At 46.2% G+C, this 19,598-nt stretch overlaps 1 protein-coding gene across 5 annotated transcripts in view; it reads right to left on the reverse strand.

The window, feature by feature from the left end:
* Positions 1-1,131: 1,131 nt before the first annotated feature.
* Positions 1,132-19,598, reverse strand: part of Thsd1 (thrombospondin type 1 domain containing 1) — a 28,804-nt gene continuing 10,337 nt past the window's right edge. For 3 of the 5 annotated variants that reach the window (XM_050137578.1, XM_050137580.1, XM_050137579.1), the window contains 3 exons: positions 17,380-18,336; positions 9,081-9,239; positions 1,132-4,862 (listed from right to left, as the gene is read on the reverse strand). In XM_050137578.1, the coding sequence (XP_049993535.1) occupies positions 3,487-4,862; positions 9,081-9,239; positions 17,380-18,336 (2,492 nt within the window). In that variant the 3' untranslated portion in view covers positions 1,132-3,486. The remainder of the gene's footprint in view (positions 4,863-9,080; positions 9,240-17,379; positions 18,337-19,598) is intronic. The other 2 variants (XR_007590876.1, XM_050137581.1) reach the window with 2 other exon arrangements.

Consider the following 19,598-nt stretch of genomic DNA (forward strand, 5'->3'; position numbering starts at 1 on the left):
CTGTACTTTATTCCCTCCTTGGGCTCAAAGTCTCCCACAAATGCAGACATGGGCAAAGCAGTTGTCTCTGTTGGACAGTATGAGGGAAGACTTGAACGATCACCAGACGGACAGAGCAGAGAAGGGTTCCGTACATGGAGAACATCAGGTATAAAGCCTACAGAATGAAGAAGTGTATTAACGGTGCACGAAGTGTGCAGAGTTGTTGTGCCAAGGTCCTGGACAACCTGGGCTGAGAAGTTCACCTGAGCTCTGCCATTGGGAGTCCAAGAAAGGGGAATCCTTAGGGTGAGTGCAGTGATCAGATTTGCATTTTACAAAGAATATTATGACTGCCATGAATGGTATGAATTAGATGAGAGAGGTAGAACAAGGACATTTTAGAAATGTATTAAAAAGGATCATACTTGGTAAAAAAAAAAAAAAAAAACCTATGTAGGCAGGCCCTAGGCACTAGAGAATAACCTACTACCATTAATCTGCTAAGTGGACATAGTATTAGGCCAATTTCTAATGCCCCATTATTGGAGCCACAGATTAAGGCTCGGCTCTCATCAGAGAAGCTTTTGTTTGCAGTAACTGGGATCAGCACAGACACCCGCAGCTTACCACTGTGCAGAGAAGAGGCTGCAGGATGGTCAGCACCAAAGTGAGTAAATTACCTCACAAACCTCCTTCCAAGTCTCAGGGATCTTCAAAGAAGAGAGGAGTAAAAGACCTGTAAGACTAAGGCAGTGGATAGCTATGAGGAAGCAGTGTCTTCCGGACACAGCACGGTAGCTATACATATGACCTCAAAGCAGCTGTGACCACATGCACAAAATCTCGCCAGCCCAAGCCAGCCCAAATTCCGGCATAGAGAAGAGAGAGCGTGAAGTTCCACCCCTGGCTGAGGGGCTATGATTAGCGATCGCTTGCTTCCCAGAAAGGAACGGTCAGTTTTCTCTAAATGTGTAGCCATGATAAGTCCATCATACTCCAGTCGATTGCCCACACATGAAAGAATATTTGGGCAATTGCCTTTGGTGGTGGGGGGGAGACACACTATCGGGTGGGAAGGGAAGGAGGATGGATCTGGGAAGAGTTGGAATCAGGAGGATGACTAGAATCAAGACACATTGTACGAAATGCTCAAATAACGTTTAATAAAGAAAAAGGAATGATACAGCGTGCAACAGGAACCGAGAACACAGGGATGATGCCAGCGAGTCGGAATACGAGCTGCAGAGATACGGTGAAACCAAGTTCAAAGGGACCCTTAAGCTTCTAACTCTGGTGCCAGCTGTGTGTTGGTGTTTTGCCCGGATACTGAACTGTTGAGGGAAAACAAAAAGATATCTGGGAACCACAATTGAATGAGCACTTCAAAGATCTCCAGAAGCATCACTGTCAATGAGTTGGAAATCATGTGTTTGAGAACCATCCGTTTTGCGGACGGTAGTTGAAGCTTGCCTGGAAGTGTCCTGAGACAAAAACCATAACAATACGGGCGGCTAACAAGGCCTGTGCTGTGGCAACGCTAGCCGACACAATGGAGGAAATGCCACAAGGCCCCAGCCCTAGCTGAAGAATTGAGGACAATCAATGGCTGCTGAGAGACAGAGAATTTTTCTCTAGGGACAAGGGCCCCTGACAGGGCTCAGTTCAATCCCACGTGACTAGTCCACACACACACACACACACACACACACACACACACACGAGTTATGACTTTGAAAGGGAGTAGTTAGAGAGGGGAGAAGGGGGTGGAAATAATATAAATATAATATTTGTGTAAAATTCTAAAATAAATTAAAAGTTTTAAATTTTAGAATAAAAAACCTATATTTAAAAAGAACATTTATTCTCAGGTAAGTGAGCAGACACATCACAGACAGTTATGACTGCTTGGGACACAGACAGTAATATAGAAATGTGGAATGCTTATCAAGATTGCTGCGGTCACATATAATGAGATAATCTGAGACACAGAACTAGCAGAATGTTGTCTAAGCCTCATTAAGAGTTCAGAGGATGGTTGGAAACACACAAGTCAATAACACCAAAAAAAATAAAAATAAAAAATACTTCCATTTGTGGAGACCTCTATAAATGGAAATCTCATAATCTCTCCCAAACATATTTCCTTTCTATGATTTACAGTGTGACGTATTACAAAGAATCATTCTAATTCAACTACAAATGATTTTTAAGGCATTTCCCTAGCTGGCCATTTACCTTTCTCAAGCCTATACTCTACAGCAGCCACGGGGACTAATACAAGGAGACACCGTGGTTAGAAACAGAAAACCTTTCTACTGAAATCTACAACTTACGCGCTGAAGACTGCGTGAAACATCTTTTCTCTCGGAGGCCAGAGTTCACCGCTGGGGAGAGCCCCAGAAAACTAGGCCGATGGTGAACATCACTGAACAGAAAACCTTTTAGCCCACAGTGCTCCTCTTGAATCTCCATTTCTCCAAAGCTGTTTTGGTCTCGGTCTGATACTGCTGGACCCTGGGAGCTCTGGGACAAGTGAGTGAGCATGTGCCCTGTGTGTCAAAGGTTGGCACACAGACCTGCGAGCTTGGATCAAGAACAAAGCTCTGGCGATAAATAAAGGCACCGGAGAGTACCCGGCCTGCCTCTTCTTTCATCCATGCACAGCAGTTGTCAGACAGCCTGGACAATCTACCCCTCCTGTTCCTGCAGAGCAGATAGTCATCACTAAAGCCGCCCCAAAGGAAGCACATTTTAATGTTCAATAAAAACGGCACAAGCGGCAGCTCAACAAATATTAACGTTTGAAACTACCGTGTTTACATCTGTGACTTTCCCGTCTGAACCCTCACCAGCAGGCCGACATCCTGATAGGGGAAAGAAGGAAAACAATCTAAAGGCAGGATGGGTGTGGCCGCACGGAGGTCATTAAGAAAAAGAAGAAAAGGTAGCTATTTGAGCAGATCCTGAATAGTCATTAGGCCACTGGGCTGCAAGGATTTATGCTTTGCACTGGGTACCTTGGTGACAACCTTCAAAAGAAGTAGCCCCATTTTTAGGCCCTTTGTTTAGTCCTTACTGCAAAACAAAGCAAGATACAAGGTCGCACCTATAATAGCTCTCTCTGCACATGGAGGCGAGCAGCTGATGGCTCCTCCCCTTTGGGAGAAGCTTCCAGATTCCAAAGTTGGAAACATCCAGTGTAGTGTTCAAAATCATCATACATTTGCCTCACTTGAGTTTTATTAGTAGAAAGAAGCCGACAGAAAAGGGATAACAAAAAGAAACGCCCAGGATAAACATTCAGGATAAATAACTTCTTCTCGGTGAGCACACACACACACACACACACACACACACACGCACGCACGCACGCACGCACGCACCCACCCCTCTGGGTTTTGAACCAATTCCCACAGTTATACAATAAAGTTAACAGAAGGTATGTGAGCAGTGCATACTGCCAGCTGGGTAAAGGGCCCTGGGTGGGTCCTGCAGCTTCTCAGCCTAGATGACCAACTTCTCCACGCTAAGTGTGGTTTCATCCTCTTCGTTGGAGCCGAAGTATCCCGGGAGGTCCAGCATTCTCTGCTCGGCCTCAGTGAGGCGGAAAGAGGTGTTGTCGTAGAAGGCGAACTCTGGGTGGATGGGAAAGCTCTGACATTTATCTTTTCTGCAGTGAGAAGGGCTGAGCTGGCTGACTTTCTGGTAGCTATCTTTGGGGAAAATGGGTGAAGGCTGCTTCCGTGAAACACTCCTGTGACTGGGGGACGGTCCCCTGTGAGCTCGGTGAGGCTCCATTTTCTCAGCTCCTGCCACCAACCCTGCCTGGCGATCCCCCGAGTCCGGTTTCCTCCTGGGATGCCCCACAGTGTAGGATTTGGAGAGAGGGCCCAAGGGACTGCTGGCCCGACCTGCCCCTTGGAAGTGCTCTGATCGCTCTGGAAGCAGGTGGGCACTTCGACTAGGAGGCCTGGACCTATCCTCTATCTGGTCCCAGGTCCGCATCCTGGAACTGTAGGCAGGGACCTGGCGGGGAGTCAGCGCAGACAAGCTTCTCTCCCGGAAAGGGCGGGACTGCTTGGTTTCATGAAAACTAGCGGTCCTCCTGAAGAGGGAACTTCTGGAGTGGCACCTCTCAGATGAGCCCTCTCTCCCCACAGTTGACCTCGTCTGCGACTTGCGGATCAGGGTCTGGCTGGGACTGACCGCACAGCTGGGCGGAGGCACGACGCCATCCAGCCTGGAGGGGGGCCTATCCCCGGCGCCTGCCACAGGCTGGTCCAGAAATGGAGACTTGATTCGGAACTTGCCCGCTGCTGCTGCTTCTTCGGGGCATTCCAGGTCTAAGGGAGGACTGGCCGTGGCATCCACGACGGTGTCTGTCAGGGGACTCTGAGACACGTGGTACACTTTGGTGGTCTCGGTCAGCCCTTTCTTCTTCATCTCCTTCAGCTGCTGCTGGGCCAGGCGGTAGCTGAACAGGGGCGGGATGATCTTCTGGGCGTTGGACTGGAAGCTCTCACTGCCGGAGGCCTCGTCGTCAGGAGCCGCTGGTGCGCTGCACCTGTAAGTCAGAGGGATGCCTGTGTCCGCCGGGCTTCCCCTGGGTCCGTCACCCGCATCTGAGAAGCTTCCCCGAGGCTCGCTCAGCTCGCAGATGTTCTCCTCATCCGAGTTCTTCCGGAAGCCAGGGGTATGGATGGAGTTGTGTCGGGCAGGGGTGCTGCATTTGGGGGCTCTGCCGAACCTCCTCCAGAGAGTGATGAGCACGGTGGCAATGATGATGAACAGACACAGGGATATCCCTGTGACCGTCACTACGTTGTTGGACTTCACCGGACCCTGGGGTGGAACAGACGATGGGCCCGGCGGCCGGAATACTTGAAAAAGAAAAACATAAGTACAAAGTTAAAACAAATGTAGTGGCTTATGTTGATTTCTCTGCGTGATTTTGGGGCCACAGTGGTTGCCCCAGTTATCAGAGCAATTAAAGAGGAAAGGAAAGAACCAAAGATTTGGGTTTCTGATGAGAGCTGAAGGTGGCCAGTAAAGAGAGAACCCTGCAAAAACGGGGAACCACAGAAGGGGCCCAGGAAGCCACAACCAGGAGACTTCTGTGCTCAGCATCTCCTGCCAAGACTCCCTCAACACACTTATGAAGATGGGAACACGGGCACCTATAGTTAATTAAACGTACCTGATAAAGTCTATGTATAAAACTCAAAACCAAATAGAAATAATTTAGATAACTGTACCTAAACGTTTACAATTAGCAAAACTCACTGAGGAAAGTCCGACTAGGAGCCAAGTAGTTAATCCAGACCCCACCCCCTGTGCGGGAAGAAGCTGCCCACAATCCCGCTCTCAACCGTCACTGCCCTTCCCTGACTTGTCTTCATACCCGAACCCTCGCCAATGTGTGTCCCATGGTCGAGATGTCTTGTGAAGATGCAGAACCCCCTAGAGTCTCCGACTGTACTGCAGTCGGATGCCTGGAGACCAGGCGCCTACCATGGCCACCTGAGCTCACTGTGCCCCACTCCCACCCCTGCCTCAGTTACCGTCCACTGTCTAAGTGCTTCTGGGCACCTGCCCCCTTTTCCCTGTGGTATCACTCGGCCTCACCACCTCCACTTGCTCCCGGTGTTTCCCTGTGCTTTCCTACTGTTCTTAAAGCACACCTCATACTCCTCCGTCTCCCTTCAGAGGGAGGCCCACTTGGCCTCCTCATCTCACCTGAAGCCTGTCTCTCTCCCACAGAGCGATTTACCTCAACCCTCTCAGCTGTTAAGATGTCACATGTATGCCTTGGTATTGTTTTTTTAAGTATTTATTTGAGTGTGTGAATGCACGAGAGAGAGAGAGAGAGAGAGAGAGAGAGAGAGAGAGAGAGCCCCCTCATAGGCAAGAAGAGAGTTCAGATGCCCTGGAGTTGGAGTTAGAGGAAACTGAACTTTAGACCTCTGCAAGATCTGACTTTGAAAAAATTCTTAACAGGTACTCGTTAGTACACCTTCCCTTTCCAGTTGTATCCACGTTGCAGTCAAAGATGCATCAACAGCACAGGTTCACACCTTTGAAGCCCATCGGGGCGCTCTATCTGCCCCCTCTCCTCCTAGCGCACCAGCCTCTAGCCCCAGTGAACACCTCATGGGTCTCAGGTCTCTGAGCTGTTCACAGCTACGCCTTCAGTCATCGCTCCTTCAATCAAGCCCCCTGTCCGCCCGCCAAGCTCCTCTGGGTGGTGCGTTCTCCATTCTCAGGCTCCAGCTCCAGCATCACCCGCTTCAAGAACTGAGCTGTCCCCAGCATGGATTTTCACCCCACATGCTTCGAGAGAAATCCGCGGGCACTTCTACCATTTCAGGCTTTGTATTATATTCTATTTCTTTCTGAACCTTCCAGGCTGCTATATCATATTTCAAGACAAGGACGTACCTTGTAAGTAAATTAATTCAGTATAGTCCCAATCCCAGCCCCAGTTCACTGTAACCTGCACACGGTTGGTACCCAGTGAACACCAGTTTAATCAACCAATTCAGTCCTTACTAAGCAATCACTATCACACCAGATGGGATGAACCTACCAGAACGATGGCCTCTCCCTGCTCTTTCATTGAAGTGTTGCATGGCTGCGCTCAGGGGCACAGTTAGCCAGACAGAACCCTGGATCCCTGACTCAGTGAAAGCAGAGACTCGTTCCCTGGTGTGTCCCCTCTGTCACTGGCCATGACGGCCGATGAAGGTACATGGCAGCATTCACATCACCAGTCACAAAGTGCTCTCTTCGCTACACGACTTTCTGACTCTGGCTGGCAGCTTCAAAAAAAAACAAACAAACAAAAAACACACAGCTGGAAAAGAGTTTTTCTCAGCTGCTGGTTTGGCCCATCCTGCCTCATCCTACGCTTCCTGGATCTCCTGAAGTGAAGCAGATGCCCTGATGTTAAAGCAGATCTTCACATCTCCAAGGAGTGACAACGTACGAAATAGGAGGAAGCGAATATGTGGAGAGATCGTTTTATCCCGGGCGTCGGTGTACAGGAAGGGGTAACTTCATCACTTAGCTGTCTGGTTAAGAATGTGTGCTTTTCCAGACCCCACCCAATATCACAGAAGCAAAATACAACCATATTTCCTCAGAAAACAATGGCCAATTCCACTTGCAAATGTCTCTTCCAGAAAGCTACACTGGCCTGAATATAAATGCAAAGTATTTAAGATACGCAGCTTACTATGATTCCTATCCCCCTCGATGCCTCATTGTGTGACCCTGGGCAGGGCACCTCCATGTGCCCAGAGCCTTCCTCCAGACTGTGCAGGATAGAGTATATAGTCATCACTTAGTATCTTAGGATTGTCTCCTGGATGCTTGGGGATATCAGCCTCTGCAGGTGTCTACAAAATGGTGTCAGAGTTGCATAGAATTCATATACATCCTCCTGCTTTTGAAGACATTTTTTGGTCACCTATATTGCCCAGGATTGGACAACAGTTGTATAACTAGTTGTCACACTATAAACATACAGAATGATGACAAGAAAAATGGTTGGGCTCAGCAGGTAAGGGCACTGGCTGCAGACCCCAACGGTCGAGTCTGACTCCCATAGTGCATAGGATAGAAAGAGCAAGTGCTGCAGATTACCTTATGACTACTACACTAGCACCGTGGCACATGCATGCACTCAAAGGTTCATGTGCATGTGCACATGCAAAATTTGCAATGTTAAAAAAGAAAAAAAAAGTGTTTTTCCATGTTCAGAACAGATGCAATTTCTTTTATAGCGTTCAGGACTTATTAAAGAAGATGAGGTGACTGAGGGCAGAAAGAAAGGTCTAGGCTACGGTTGCAGTAAGAAGACAAAACGGAGAAGAACATTCTTTAGATGCTAAAATGAAGGCCACAAGGCCTATGGTACTGGCTGAAAAGACAAAGGAGCAAAAGGACCTTTTAAGGCTACAGATGGGGACACTGGGAGATGCTGCTGGGTGCCTATAGTCTTGGCTAAAATGTTCTCTAAGGTCCAAATAAAGGGAAGCATCTAAAGCATCTCAATCCCATAAGGCAGGGCTAAGGATGCCTTTGAATCTGGAAACGGAGAGTATAAGTAGGTGGGCCTTGACAGAGGAACTTTATCTAAAAGTCAGGACCTCAGCAAAAGCTGGCCAGCTAACCAAGCTGCTTCTCAGGAGGTGACTGAAGGAAGAAGAACGTGACCCTTCCATCGCCATAACTGTAAGTGCTATTCCACTCCACAGAGGAAGCAAACCTGGCTCAGGCAAGCGACCATCTCCATGAACCACTCACAACAAATACCCTGGAGTACCTATCAGGGTGGACCTCCACGATGCTCATAAAACGCAGACAAGTCCTGTCGCTGGGGATGGCGAGAAGAAATATCCCTGCCTCCTCCTCCCAGACAGAACTGGTAACAGATAAACTTAGACCACTGAGAAGGAAAGAAACAGGGCGCCCTGCTTTTGACAACTGAGGGTCTACATACCCCCTCTGGACAGCCTCTGAGATGACAGGCGGAGAATTAAGAAAAGATGTTTTTCTATAGGATTTTTTGTCATGTTTCGTTTTTAGGTGGGCGAGAAGGTGGGGGGACAACAACTGGTTGGGCACATTGTTATGCCTCTGTCCTAGCACTCCAGCTGCTGAGATGGGATAAAAATTCAAGATCTCTCTGAGCTACAGAGTGAGATCCTACCAAAAAAAAAATCTGGTTCCAGCAAGATGGCTCAGTTAGTGAAGCGCCCCTGCCAAGCTTGAGAGCCTGAGCTTCATCCTTGGCATCCACACAGGCAGGAAAGAACAGATTCCCGCATCATTTCCCAACTATTTCTGTATTGTTTAATAAAACCCCTTAACACAGCTGAATTTTTAGACATACTCCCATGTCACTTCCCTCACTCCCAATAGTAAATCCTATCATCTCACTGGCAAGTTACCATGGCAACTACTCCAAGTCTTAGACACCGATAATCGCAAAGCCAGAACAGTGGCAATCAGAGAAGTAAGCGTCCACTGAGCACAGACAGGCCTAACTGGCAGGGACTCTGAGCAGTGACCCGAAAGGAAGCAGGAACACGTACCAGCACACTCCTCCAGGGAGCATGAAGAGGTCTCTGAGGATACTCCAGAGCAGCTGGGTCTGGAGGGGAAAGAAGCGAGACACGCGCGGCGCCGTTCTCGGACAGCCTCCCCGCACGTGTTGCTACACTGACTCCACGGCTGCCATGGTCCCCAAGACTCTGCAAGGATATAAGTCATGCTTTTAGTGCCAAGCATTTAAGAATCAGTGTTTAACTGCACCCGAACGAAGCGGCAAAACTCAAAGCTCTGGTCTTAAAAGGCTAGAAGTAAAAACATTCTCATAGATGTAAAAAATCTGGAGGGCCAGTCTTCGTCTCAAAACAAAGAAGAGCTGTATCATGTATACAGCCTTCGCCGGTCTTAGCATTCCTACACCCCACCAGAGGGCTGAGGTCACAGGGCAACAGACCAGCCCGCAGTGAGAGGAGAGTCAGGCCCCTCCGAGGAAAGAGGGGCAGCAATACTTGTTTGCCTGGGACAGAGTCCAGAACCCACCCACACCAGCTCATCAGACAAACACATCTAAGACGCAGGAATCGCTGAGGGGGTAGGATGAGAACACAGAGCCCCTGGGGACAAGATAAGAAGGGGAACTTGTGCCCACTTGCACCTCTTCCCACCAGCAGGACTGAGGTCAAGTGCAGGACTAGACATAGTGTGTGTCTGGAGGGACAAGGTCACAGAAAGAAAGCCATCAAACCGTATGGATCCTTCCTTCCATCTCCTCTATGGAACAGCCTCCACCGCTGTGCATAGCAAACCAGTCATTCTGAGAGGATTCACTGAGGCTAGCTGTTGTGACAGACTTGCGGAAGAGCTGAAAATGTCTTGGGCCCCCACTATTCGAGGTCTTCCACGACTACATGAGATCATAGAGCCTGCCTCATCCCTGGGATTCAGACACATAGCACTTGTTTCAAATGAAACAGAACCACCACAAGGCAGTGAGTAAATTAAGTACCGAGTAGTTTAATATCAGCAATGAGTCATACCTCCAGGCTAGAAAATCGCATACCAAGTCCCAAAAACCAACAGTTTGGTGCCCATGGAAGGCAAGAGCTAGAGATGAAAGCTAAGGTGAAGGCTGGCAAGATGGTTCATAAGATAATGGTGCTTGCTACCAAGCCTGAAGATCTGAGTTCAATCCCTAGAATATACATACAAATCCTGCAGGATGATGGAAAGTGAGGGACGTATAGAAACATGAAGACAATCCCTTTGGCAGCACCAGGTTTCCCCTGAACAGAGAGTAACACTGACACATACTGAAATCTTAGATACAGTAAGGGTTGCCAGAGCAATAGGAACAACCCAAACACGGCCCAGTTCTTTACCACATTAACCCAAAACCCACAAAAATAGCCTATTGAAAGCAGAAGTATACCTATTTCTGGAAATAAATTACATTTGCCTCAGCGTCTATAATTTCAAGCAATTCTGAGATGCATAGAAAAGCAAGAAATAATAGTAATCAATAAAACCAGACTCCGAAATGACTTAGATAGTAGGTATATTGGAAATAAAATTCAAAATGCCCATGAGTAATTAGAAATTAATGGAAAAGTCAAACAAGATATACACACACATGAAAAGATACACCACTATTGTAAGCAAAGGAGAATAACTAAAATGCAAGAACCACAAAATTACAGGAGCGAAGATAACAAAAGCCTTCATCCAACTCCCAGCATATTCCACACACTTTAAGAAAATAATATGAATATGGGTAAATAGAAAGAACTCAAATGGAAACATAAATACATCTCTGAATAGAATATGTACCCCAAAAAGCACGTGGTAGGAGTCTGGCACACCCCAACCCCACCCTGCGCAGCAGTGTTGGAAGGTTCGAGCTAATGGAAAATATTTAGGTCCTAAGGGCTCTGCCATCATAAATGCCAATGCTCCCCACAAAAGCCATAAACCATCTCACAAAAACCCAGCACCAAGGATAAGAATCGTTGGTCAGGGAAACCCAAGAGACTCCCAAAACAATATAGGCTGTGGCTGTTGCCCTTGACTGTCTCCTAGAGGTTGAAGGCAGGTCCCTATTGCTGAAGACACCATGAACTTCAGGCACAGAACCTGGAAAATTTGATCTGTATCTGAGTTTCTGCCTGCCTGAGGACTTGGTTGCAGAATATCAAAAAGTACTATGGCAGCTTGTGAAGAGGGAGGTAATCAGTCCTGCCCAGCTGGGACACCCAGGAACCACAACAATGGCCAGCATGTCAAGGAATTCTTAAGAGTGCAACGGTGGCTCTCTAGCTTGGCAGCAACCAACAGCTGTCTACTTAGACCTAAGGCCTGCTCATCAGAATGGAAATCAGACCTGGTACTTGGAGACCTATCCGACTAACCTGGACTACATGGATCTTCGAGGAAACCTACTGCTGCCTCTTTGCTAGACCAGAATAACTCCTAACTGCATTCTAGATACTTGTCTTTATAGCCACAGAGATGTGGAGATCTCAACCCTCATCAAAAAGCTTGTTTTGTAGCAGTTATGAGACCATCATAGAAAATCACAACTGGTCATAGTGCAGAGAACACCTGACCATGGGGGGACCCAGCCCCAGTAGATATGTCTACTACTCTACAGAGAGTAAATCTACAGAGAGATTTTAAAAGTCAGAGGACCAGGAGATCTGTGAGATTGTATCTCCTAGAAAAGACAGGGAAGCTGCAACCATGATATCACAGCAACATGGCTCCCTAAACAAGACCTGAGCGATGAAAATGCTAACAGACATGCTCCAGCCCTAGAGAAAGAACTACAGGCAACTAATACCTGCAGAGAGAAGAACTAGTCTTCCCCAGAGATAAGCCCCTAAGGTTATGCAACACCAACTGGTCAGCCTTGACATCATATACATATAAGCAATACTAAACAGATTCAACAGGTTGTATTTATATATTTATGTGTATATATGCAGGTATGTATGCATATTTAACAATAATAATCAAAGGAAAAGAGGCCATGAGTTTGAGATGGGGTAAAGGAGAATGGAAGGGGGTGCAGGGAGAAAAGGTAGGAGAGGAATGATGTAATTATACTTTAATTAAAATAACATTATTAAGAAAAAAACTTTCTCAAAGTAGACTAAAGGTAAAGATATATTTACATATCGTTATATATATTATATAACATGTCTGTTATATTTTATATGAGAGAGAATATAAAATACAGAGATATATTTTAAAAAATATAAAATATAAATAGAGAGAAATTTCTAGAACAATCACTAAAAATATTTTAATGTATAAATCATTGACTCATAGGATTGTTAAAGTAAATCATAAAAATCTTCAATTAATCTACAAAAAAGGAGAAAAACAAAACAAAGATCTAATGGAAAATTTATAACCCCAGAAAAATAGACTTTAATTCAAATGTGTAATAATAAAACTAAACATAAATTGTATGTGTACATATATGTGTGTGTGCTGTTTGAAATCAAGAACTTTATATATATGTGTGTGTGTATAATATACACATAAAACATGTATGGGTCAAAAATAAAAGGACAGAAGAAAATATAATTTGTGAATATTGAAAGGACTATTGGAATGCCTATATTAACAAAAGGCAAAACTAGCTGCAGTCAGAACTGGGGACGTTACCTGGCTACAGAGGAGCAATGCGGGACAAATGAGTCAGTTGCTCTTAACAGTCCTAGGGGCGATCCACCTATGCACGGAACCTCACAATACACACAAAACTGCCCCCAAACAGCTTTCTTCCACTCTTCCAGTAGTGGGATAGAACCCAGAGACTCTGGCACACTAGACAACTGCTCTACCACTGAGCCACACCCTCCAGATAAAAATGCTGTTGACAAATTCAAACTTCCTCTTCAAAGCAGATATGAAATCACTGCCACTCACAATAACTTGTTTCTTAGTGACAATCAATCCAAACCCCTTCTCTGTTTATAGGTATCCATCCAACACTCGTATCTATCATAATCGGCAGCACGTCACCCTCTGTATAATAATGTCTCTTCATCCCTCATGGGCAAAAACTCCTAACGCAGCTACAGGTACACGGAGCACTACAAAAACACAAGGAAAACCGTAGGGCAGAGGTGTTCTCAGGGGAGCCAAGTGCTGCAATCTCTGGAGTGAGTCATGGAAGAAGAGTTTGTTAAGGTAATTAAGCCTCTGCGGGTTTTCACAAGCGTATGAGCATTTTAAATGAGCATCATGGACCAACATCAACCGAGATGTGGTAATGATATTCCATGCAGAGGTCCAACTGAACACAATATTGGTTCTGTGCCTCCTGGATCACACTGTAGTGCGTCCTGGGGAAGAACAATGAGCCGGCTTTGTCTGCAAAGCTCCAGAGCAGCTCAGTCCCTGAGTCCCCCTGTGCCTGTGGAGCTCTGGGAATCTCCTAAGAAAGTCCCTCTGTGTTCACCTAATGCGGTTCATTTTCTAAAATTCTACTGGAAATTCTATTACTACAAGATCTCAATAGAAAGTTAAATCAAAATACAATTGATTTATCCTTTTCTTGTGTTTGTGTTTCATACCCTGAAATGGAGAATTACAAAAAAAAATAATAATCCTCTTGTTTCTCTAAGCATACCAATCAAAAGCCCAAGGTAGTTAAAAAGCACGACCCATTTATATTCTCTGTAAAAATGATTTTGACTTTCTGTAATACAAGTACAATTTCTTTAAATACATAAAACCATTTGTGAAATAAAACCAACAACTCCCTTAGTGAGCCAGAAAAAGAAAATCAGTTTTGATTCAAAACAAAACAAAACAAAACAAAACAGAAAAACATGAATCTTAATGTAAAAACAAAACAAAATATCGTTTAAAAATGCGTTTGGGCTTAGGAGATGGCTCACGGGGTAAGAACATTTCCTATGAAAGCAAGAGGACCTGAATCCACCCCCCAGGACCCTTGCAAACACCAGGCAAGACTATCTGTGCCTGTAGTTCTAACACAGGCATCGGTGGAAGCAGAAAAATCCCAGGAGCTCACTGGTCAGCCAGCCTACCTGAAACTGAGCTTCGGGCTCCCTAAGAGACCCTAATTCAAAACTGTCAGAAGAAGGTGGAGCGCAGTAGAGGAAGATGTCGGGAGGAGGCAGGGCCACTACTGCCCAGCTCCAAGCTGAAAGTTTGTTATTGCCTTAGACTGGAATTGACAGAGCACTGATAAAATGACCCGCCAGGCTAGTCTGCTTAACCTTTGGTTTCATTTGTTTTGGGGTCCTGGGACCAAGCACTCTACCTACTACCGAGCGACAGCCCCAGTTCATAACCCACTCCGCTTTGCACCCTGACTCTTCACTCAAACATCCTGGGCAAACTACTTCGCTTTTCTGCGCCTTCACTTCCTCACCTATAAAACTACAATACGATTAGCCTAAGTTACGGGGTTATAAGGCCTAAAACGGTGAAGAGCCACGAAAAGCACTTAGAACAGTACCAGGGGCACAGTAACCACAAAAAGACCATAAGGAGTCCCTTTTCGCAACATGCAGAATGTACTGGATCCGTGGGTCCTAAGTCATATTTAGAAGAGGAGAGAGCCATAAACACATTATTCCATTTTTTTTTTTTTAATAAAAGGACTAATAAAATTCAGTGAGTCAGTGACTCAGAAGAGTGGCAGTGAAGAGGTTGGGGAGGGATATATGCTATAGTTGTAATTCTCTATCCCTTTAAGAGACAAGCCACGCCCACTCCCTCCCTGTCCACCGAGGCAAGCTAATCTTCAGTTTCCTCTGAAGTCTGCCTCACTCCTTTCTCCCCACTTCTCCTCTCTCTCTCTCTCTCTCTCTCTCTCTCTCTCTCTCTCTCTCTCTCTCTCTCTCTCTCTCTCCCCTCTTCTCCTCCTCTCCCCTTCCCTTCCATAACCCACTAAATAAACCTCCAACCTCACTCTGCATGGCATGCCTATCCATGTCTCTGTCTCTTGCCTGCTGCATGGCTCCCTGCCTGGGACCAGCTGCCTTCGGAGACCTGCAGTGTGGTCTCCTGGCATGCCCATCTCTCCTCGTGGGACTGGCTGCCCCATTGAGGTCTCTGACCCACCACACGGCTTGTGGCCCACGGCAGCCACTCGGGGAACTGCGCCATCCCTGCCTGGGAGTGGCTGCTCTCGGACCCGCGGCCTGCAGCCTGAACTTTGGCGACCTGCAGCATGGTCTCATGGCCCGCTGCCTGCTGTGCTCCTGGGGAACCTGCAGCATTTTACTTAATCCATTATAATAGTAACATGAGGACCTCTCCCCAGCATCCATGTGAGGACCTTGGGGGTCGTTTCTCAGGAGCCGCATTGTTTTTCGTCTGAGACATGATTTCTCACCAGGTCCTAAGGCCTCTTGGTTAGGCTAGCTTGACTGGTCAGAAAGCCCCAGGGGTCCCTGTGCAGGAAGGTACTCGGCGGGGATACCAAAGGAGAAAGGTAAACAAGAAACAGCTACAAACTCTTTGATGACCTGCCTGCAGAGTATGCCGGTGCAATAGTGGCACAAAGCTTATGGGGGTAACCCATCAAAATCTTATTGATTTAAGGCCCACTCCACAAGATAAACCCATACCCTGTGTGGGTAACCAAGAACCTGAGACTAGACAGCCCAGGGACCTAGGGGAGACCAAACATTACTGCCCTGCTAAAGGGTTATCATAATAAGATAACTCCTAATGACATCCTGCCACATTCGTAGATCCGTGCCTTGCTCAGCCGTCATCAGAGCAGCTTCCTCTTGCCGTGGATGGGAACAAACCAGAGACCCACAGCCAGACAATATGCAGAGAACATACTGGAACACTTAGTGCTAACTTGGATGTCTCCATCACATTCCTCCCCTCAGGGCTCAGGGAACCATGCAGAACAGGAGGTGGAAAAATTGTTAAGGGCCAGAGGGGATGGAGGACACCAGGGAAACAAGGCCTTCTAAACACAGCGGGACTGGTTCACATATGAACTCACAGAGACTGAGGCAGCATACCCTAGTTTGCACGGATGAATCCGCACCACGTAGAGTCCTAAAGCTGAGAGAAGTGGGCACACACCCCCGTCCCTAACCAGAAGCTATGCGCAATTAATAACCACTTGCAATAGAAAAAAAATGGTTTTCTTCAAGGGTGGGGAAACAGACCACTCTTAAGTGTGGGCCCCATGCCCAGGAGCAGATGGCCAACACAAAATGAACTCAACGGCATCCTTGGAGGGTCTCTGCCTGGTAATGCTAAGTCATTGCTTCTGATTTTGTTTTTTTTTTTTTAATGGGACTCCTGTGTGTGCCACCTCGTGTGTGACTGAGTCTACATGTATTTCTTGTGCTTTTTCTTTGGCTCTTTTTTTTTTTCGGTTTGTTTTTTCCTATTCCAACTTGTTTTTGTTTTATCTTATCTCATTTTCATTTATTATTATTCCTTACATGCCTGTTTGTTTTCTAATGGGAGGCAGAAAGGGTGTGGATTGGATGGGAAGAACGATAGGGAGGAACTGGAGGAGCAGAGGGAGAGGAAACCATGATCAGGATATAGAATATGGAAAAATCTATATTCAATAAAAGAAACCACAGTATCACAGCCAAGGGTCAAGAGCCATCCTGAGAGAAGGGATAAAAGAACTGTAGGACCTTGAAGTTGGGGAGGACAGGAGTGAAACTAGGTTTTTGGGATAGGACCTGACCTCAGTCCCCAGGGACTCACAGCATCTGTGGCTGCCTGAACAAGACCACCATGGAGTGGAGAGGAGCACCCGGCCCTCCATCTCTAGCTGAAGAGATACTGATGCTTAATAGTTTTTGAGGGCAAGAGAAAACCTAAAGAGGTTCTGTGAATTGAACTGCCAGGACAGCTATATGGTCCCACAGTCCCCAAAAAGTTCTGTCTCCCCAGAATCCACACCCACAGGCTCACCTAGCTATGGGTAGAAGGTATTCAGAGAAAAACACTGCACCTGTGCCGAGATGCACAGTCTCTCTTCTTGTCATTGTCCCGCAGACGATGCAGAATAACAGCCACTGACACAGATTACATCGTACTGTCGTAGCCTAGAGACGACTTGGGGTTTACAGGAAGTGGAGTGTAGGTTGTATATGAATCCTATGAAATGCTGGTGCCTGGGGACCCCAAAACCAATCTCCCACAGAAATTGAAAGATGAAGATGCTCTTAATTTTTCACGGAAAATACTAACGCTAATTGGTATAGCCTGGAGAATGAATCATGAATATTACAGATCACCTAGACTCTATTAATCTTGATTACACAAATTTAAAATTTTAACTTTAAAATGCTGAAAAATCTTAATACCAACCTATATTTCTCTGAATTAGCATGCACTCCTTTGCAGAAAAATGTCTTTTCCTTGAAATTCCAAAATTAAAGCAGTACTTGTTCTTCCCCACATCAAACAAAGTGCAGTTAAACACTGCGCTCTTCTCTCCCAGCGACAGGCTGTTTTCAGCCAGCTGCGAAGTCCTCTCCCCCGGGTGTCTGGGGGCCTCTTTGTAAACAGCAAGCACTCCTTGGACAAAGACACAAGGAGGAGGCAGGACCGTCACTTCCACCACAGACTCACACGTGACTTCCGGTGCCATTGCCAATATGTATCCGAATTTTTGGGCCAGGTCAATAGGTCCTACAGACGTGATGACTGAGTCTTGACCCCAAAGCTTCAGCGTCACAGTGACGTAGGCTTCCACCCCTACGGGTGCACAGCCAAACTCAACCCATTGAACTTGAGCGAGTTCTGTCCTTTTGGTGGCTCTGATCTCCAGCGGCTGCCCCGTTGTTCTTGCCTCTGGAAGACTGTCGGTGAAAACCACGTCCACCAGCATGTCCGGCTTGTCCCCTGGAAACAGGCAGAGTGGTTGAGTGGTAAAAAGGCCCACCTGGAAGGTGCCTTCTGCAGCCATGGCTGTCCGATTCAAATCAATGTGGAAGATGGGCCATTCTACCTTCAGAAAGACACTTTTCTCCCAGCCGGGAGCTTGTGTGCCATTGTCCGTCGCTTCCGGAGTCATTACAAACCAGTAGTCGCCGGCCCCCTGGAAGAAGAAGCACTCGAACTGGAGAGTCCCCTGGGACTGGTTGGTCAGGAGGTATTTCGTGGTGAGAGTCTGATTGGTGTTGGCCTCCCACAGCATGACAGACACGTTCCTCAGTGTCCCATTAGCGTCACCGAGGGAGTGGAAATCCACAGATACCGTTCTGTCGCTCAGGGCCACGTGGACCGGCTCTCGCAAGAGGAGGTACTCGGCTTCTCCGAGGACTGGAAGGCAATGGTCAGAACTGTATTTTAAAGGGTGCGCTTGAGTTGAACTACCAGCGACGCAATGAAGAGAAAGAGGAAACAAGCCAAGGACATTACAGAACGACCCACAGGAACTAAGAGGCTAAGCACCCGGCTTTTTCATTTCTAAGAGCTATGTGTTCTTTCATCGCCCTTACGTTGACAATGGTGGACAGTGATAACCGCTCTGAATTCACAACATGTAACATCTAACTGCGGTGAATAACTGTGAAGGTAGAAGAATAATCGACAGGTCCCAGGCTCTAAACTCTGCCCCTCATGTTTCTTACTTTAATAATTTTCAGGTGTTCAGAGAAAGTTTGGTTTAAATGGCACACTACAGATTCCTGTAGATTATTTAAAATGTAAGATACTCACTTCTCTTCAAAGTTACTATTCAAGATAAGCATTTAGGAATTTTTACCAGAAAAAAAGAACCAGTGTTCTCCACTTGGGTGAGGAGGAGGGTTTTAAATGGATGAGAGATGTCATTTATTTATACTTTGCTGGTCACCCATAATCGTTTGAGCATTTCTGAAATAACTGGGCAGGTCCTTGGCAACTTTAAGGCCACGACAGCAACTGCGCTGCATCGACAGGGCAGATGGCTGCTAACTTCCCAAGCACCGTTCAGTAAAGACCAAACACATCTTTGAAAGGGACCAGCAGAGCAGCTGACAAGGTACAAAGAATCCAGACACATAAGAATCTTTGTTTCTTTTTGAACTGGACCCAAAGAAATATCAAAGCAGGCAGAATCTGGCAATGCAACAATCAGCTGGCCCATGACTGAGTAAGACATTATACTATAACGAAAGAACTGCGAGGACCCCTTTTTGGTTTGAAAAATGCTACATAATTTAAAAGTGTGTTATTCTTACTGTATATATCCCATCCACACATCATGTACACATCATGTACACGTCTAAGGGGCTCACATTTTTGCTTATAATTACCATCTTTAAACTCCCCTTATCTTAATTTAATCAGTGACTAGTAGAATCAGTACATGATTATATCAACATATAGATCAGTCAGCACCTCATCTATTTCCTACCTGAGAGTAAAAGAAGATAAACTTGGATAGATTTGAATACTTGATCATACTTACTGAAAAATTATAATGGGATAAAATTTGCTTTATTTATTTATTTTTTTTATTTAGGAAAAATGGAAGTCGATGAATATTCCCTTGCATCCGGAGACAACGTGAGCTGAGGAAGGTATACACTAGTGGCAAA

This window comes from Alexandromys fortis, unplaced genomic scaffold, assembly GCF_014885135.2.
Source record: "Alexandromys fortis isolate MF-2015 unplaced genomic scaffold, M_Fortis_MF-2015_v1.1 scaffold_3, whole genome shotgun sequence".
NCBI classification, from domain to species: Eukaryota; Metazoa; Chordata; class Mammalia; order Rodentia; family Cricetidae; genus Alexandromys; species Alexandromys fortis.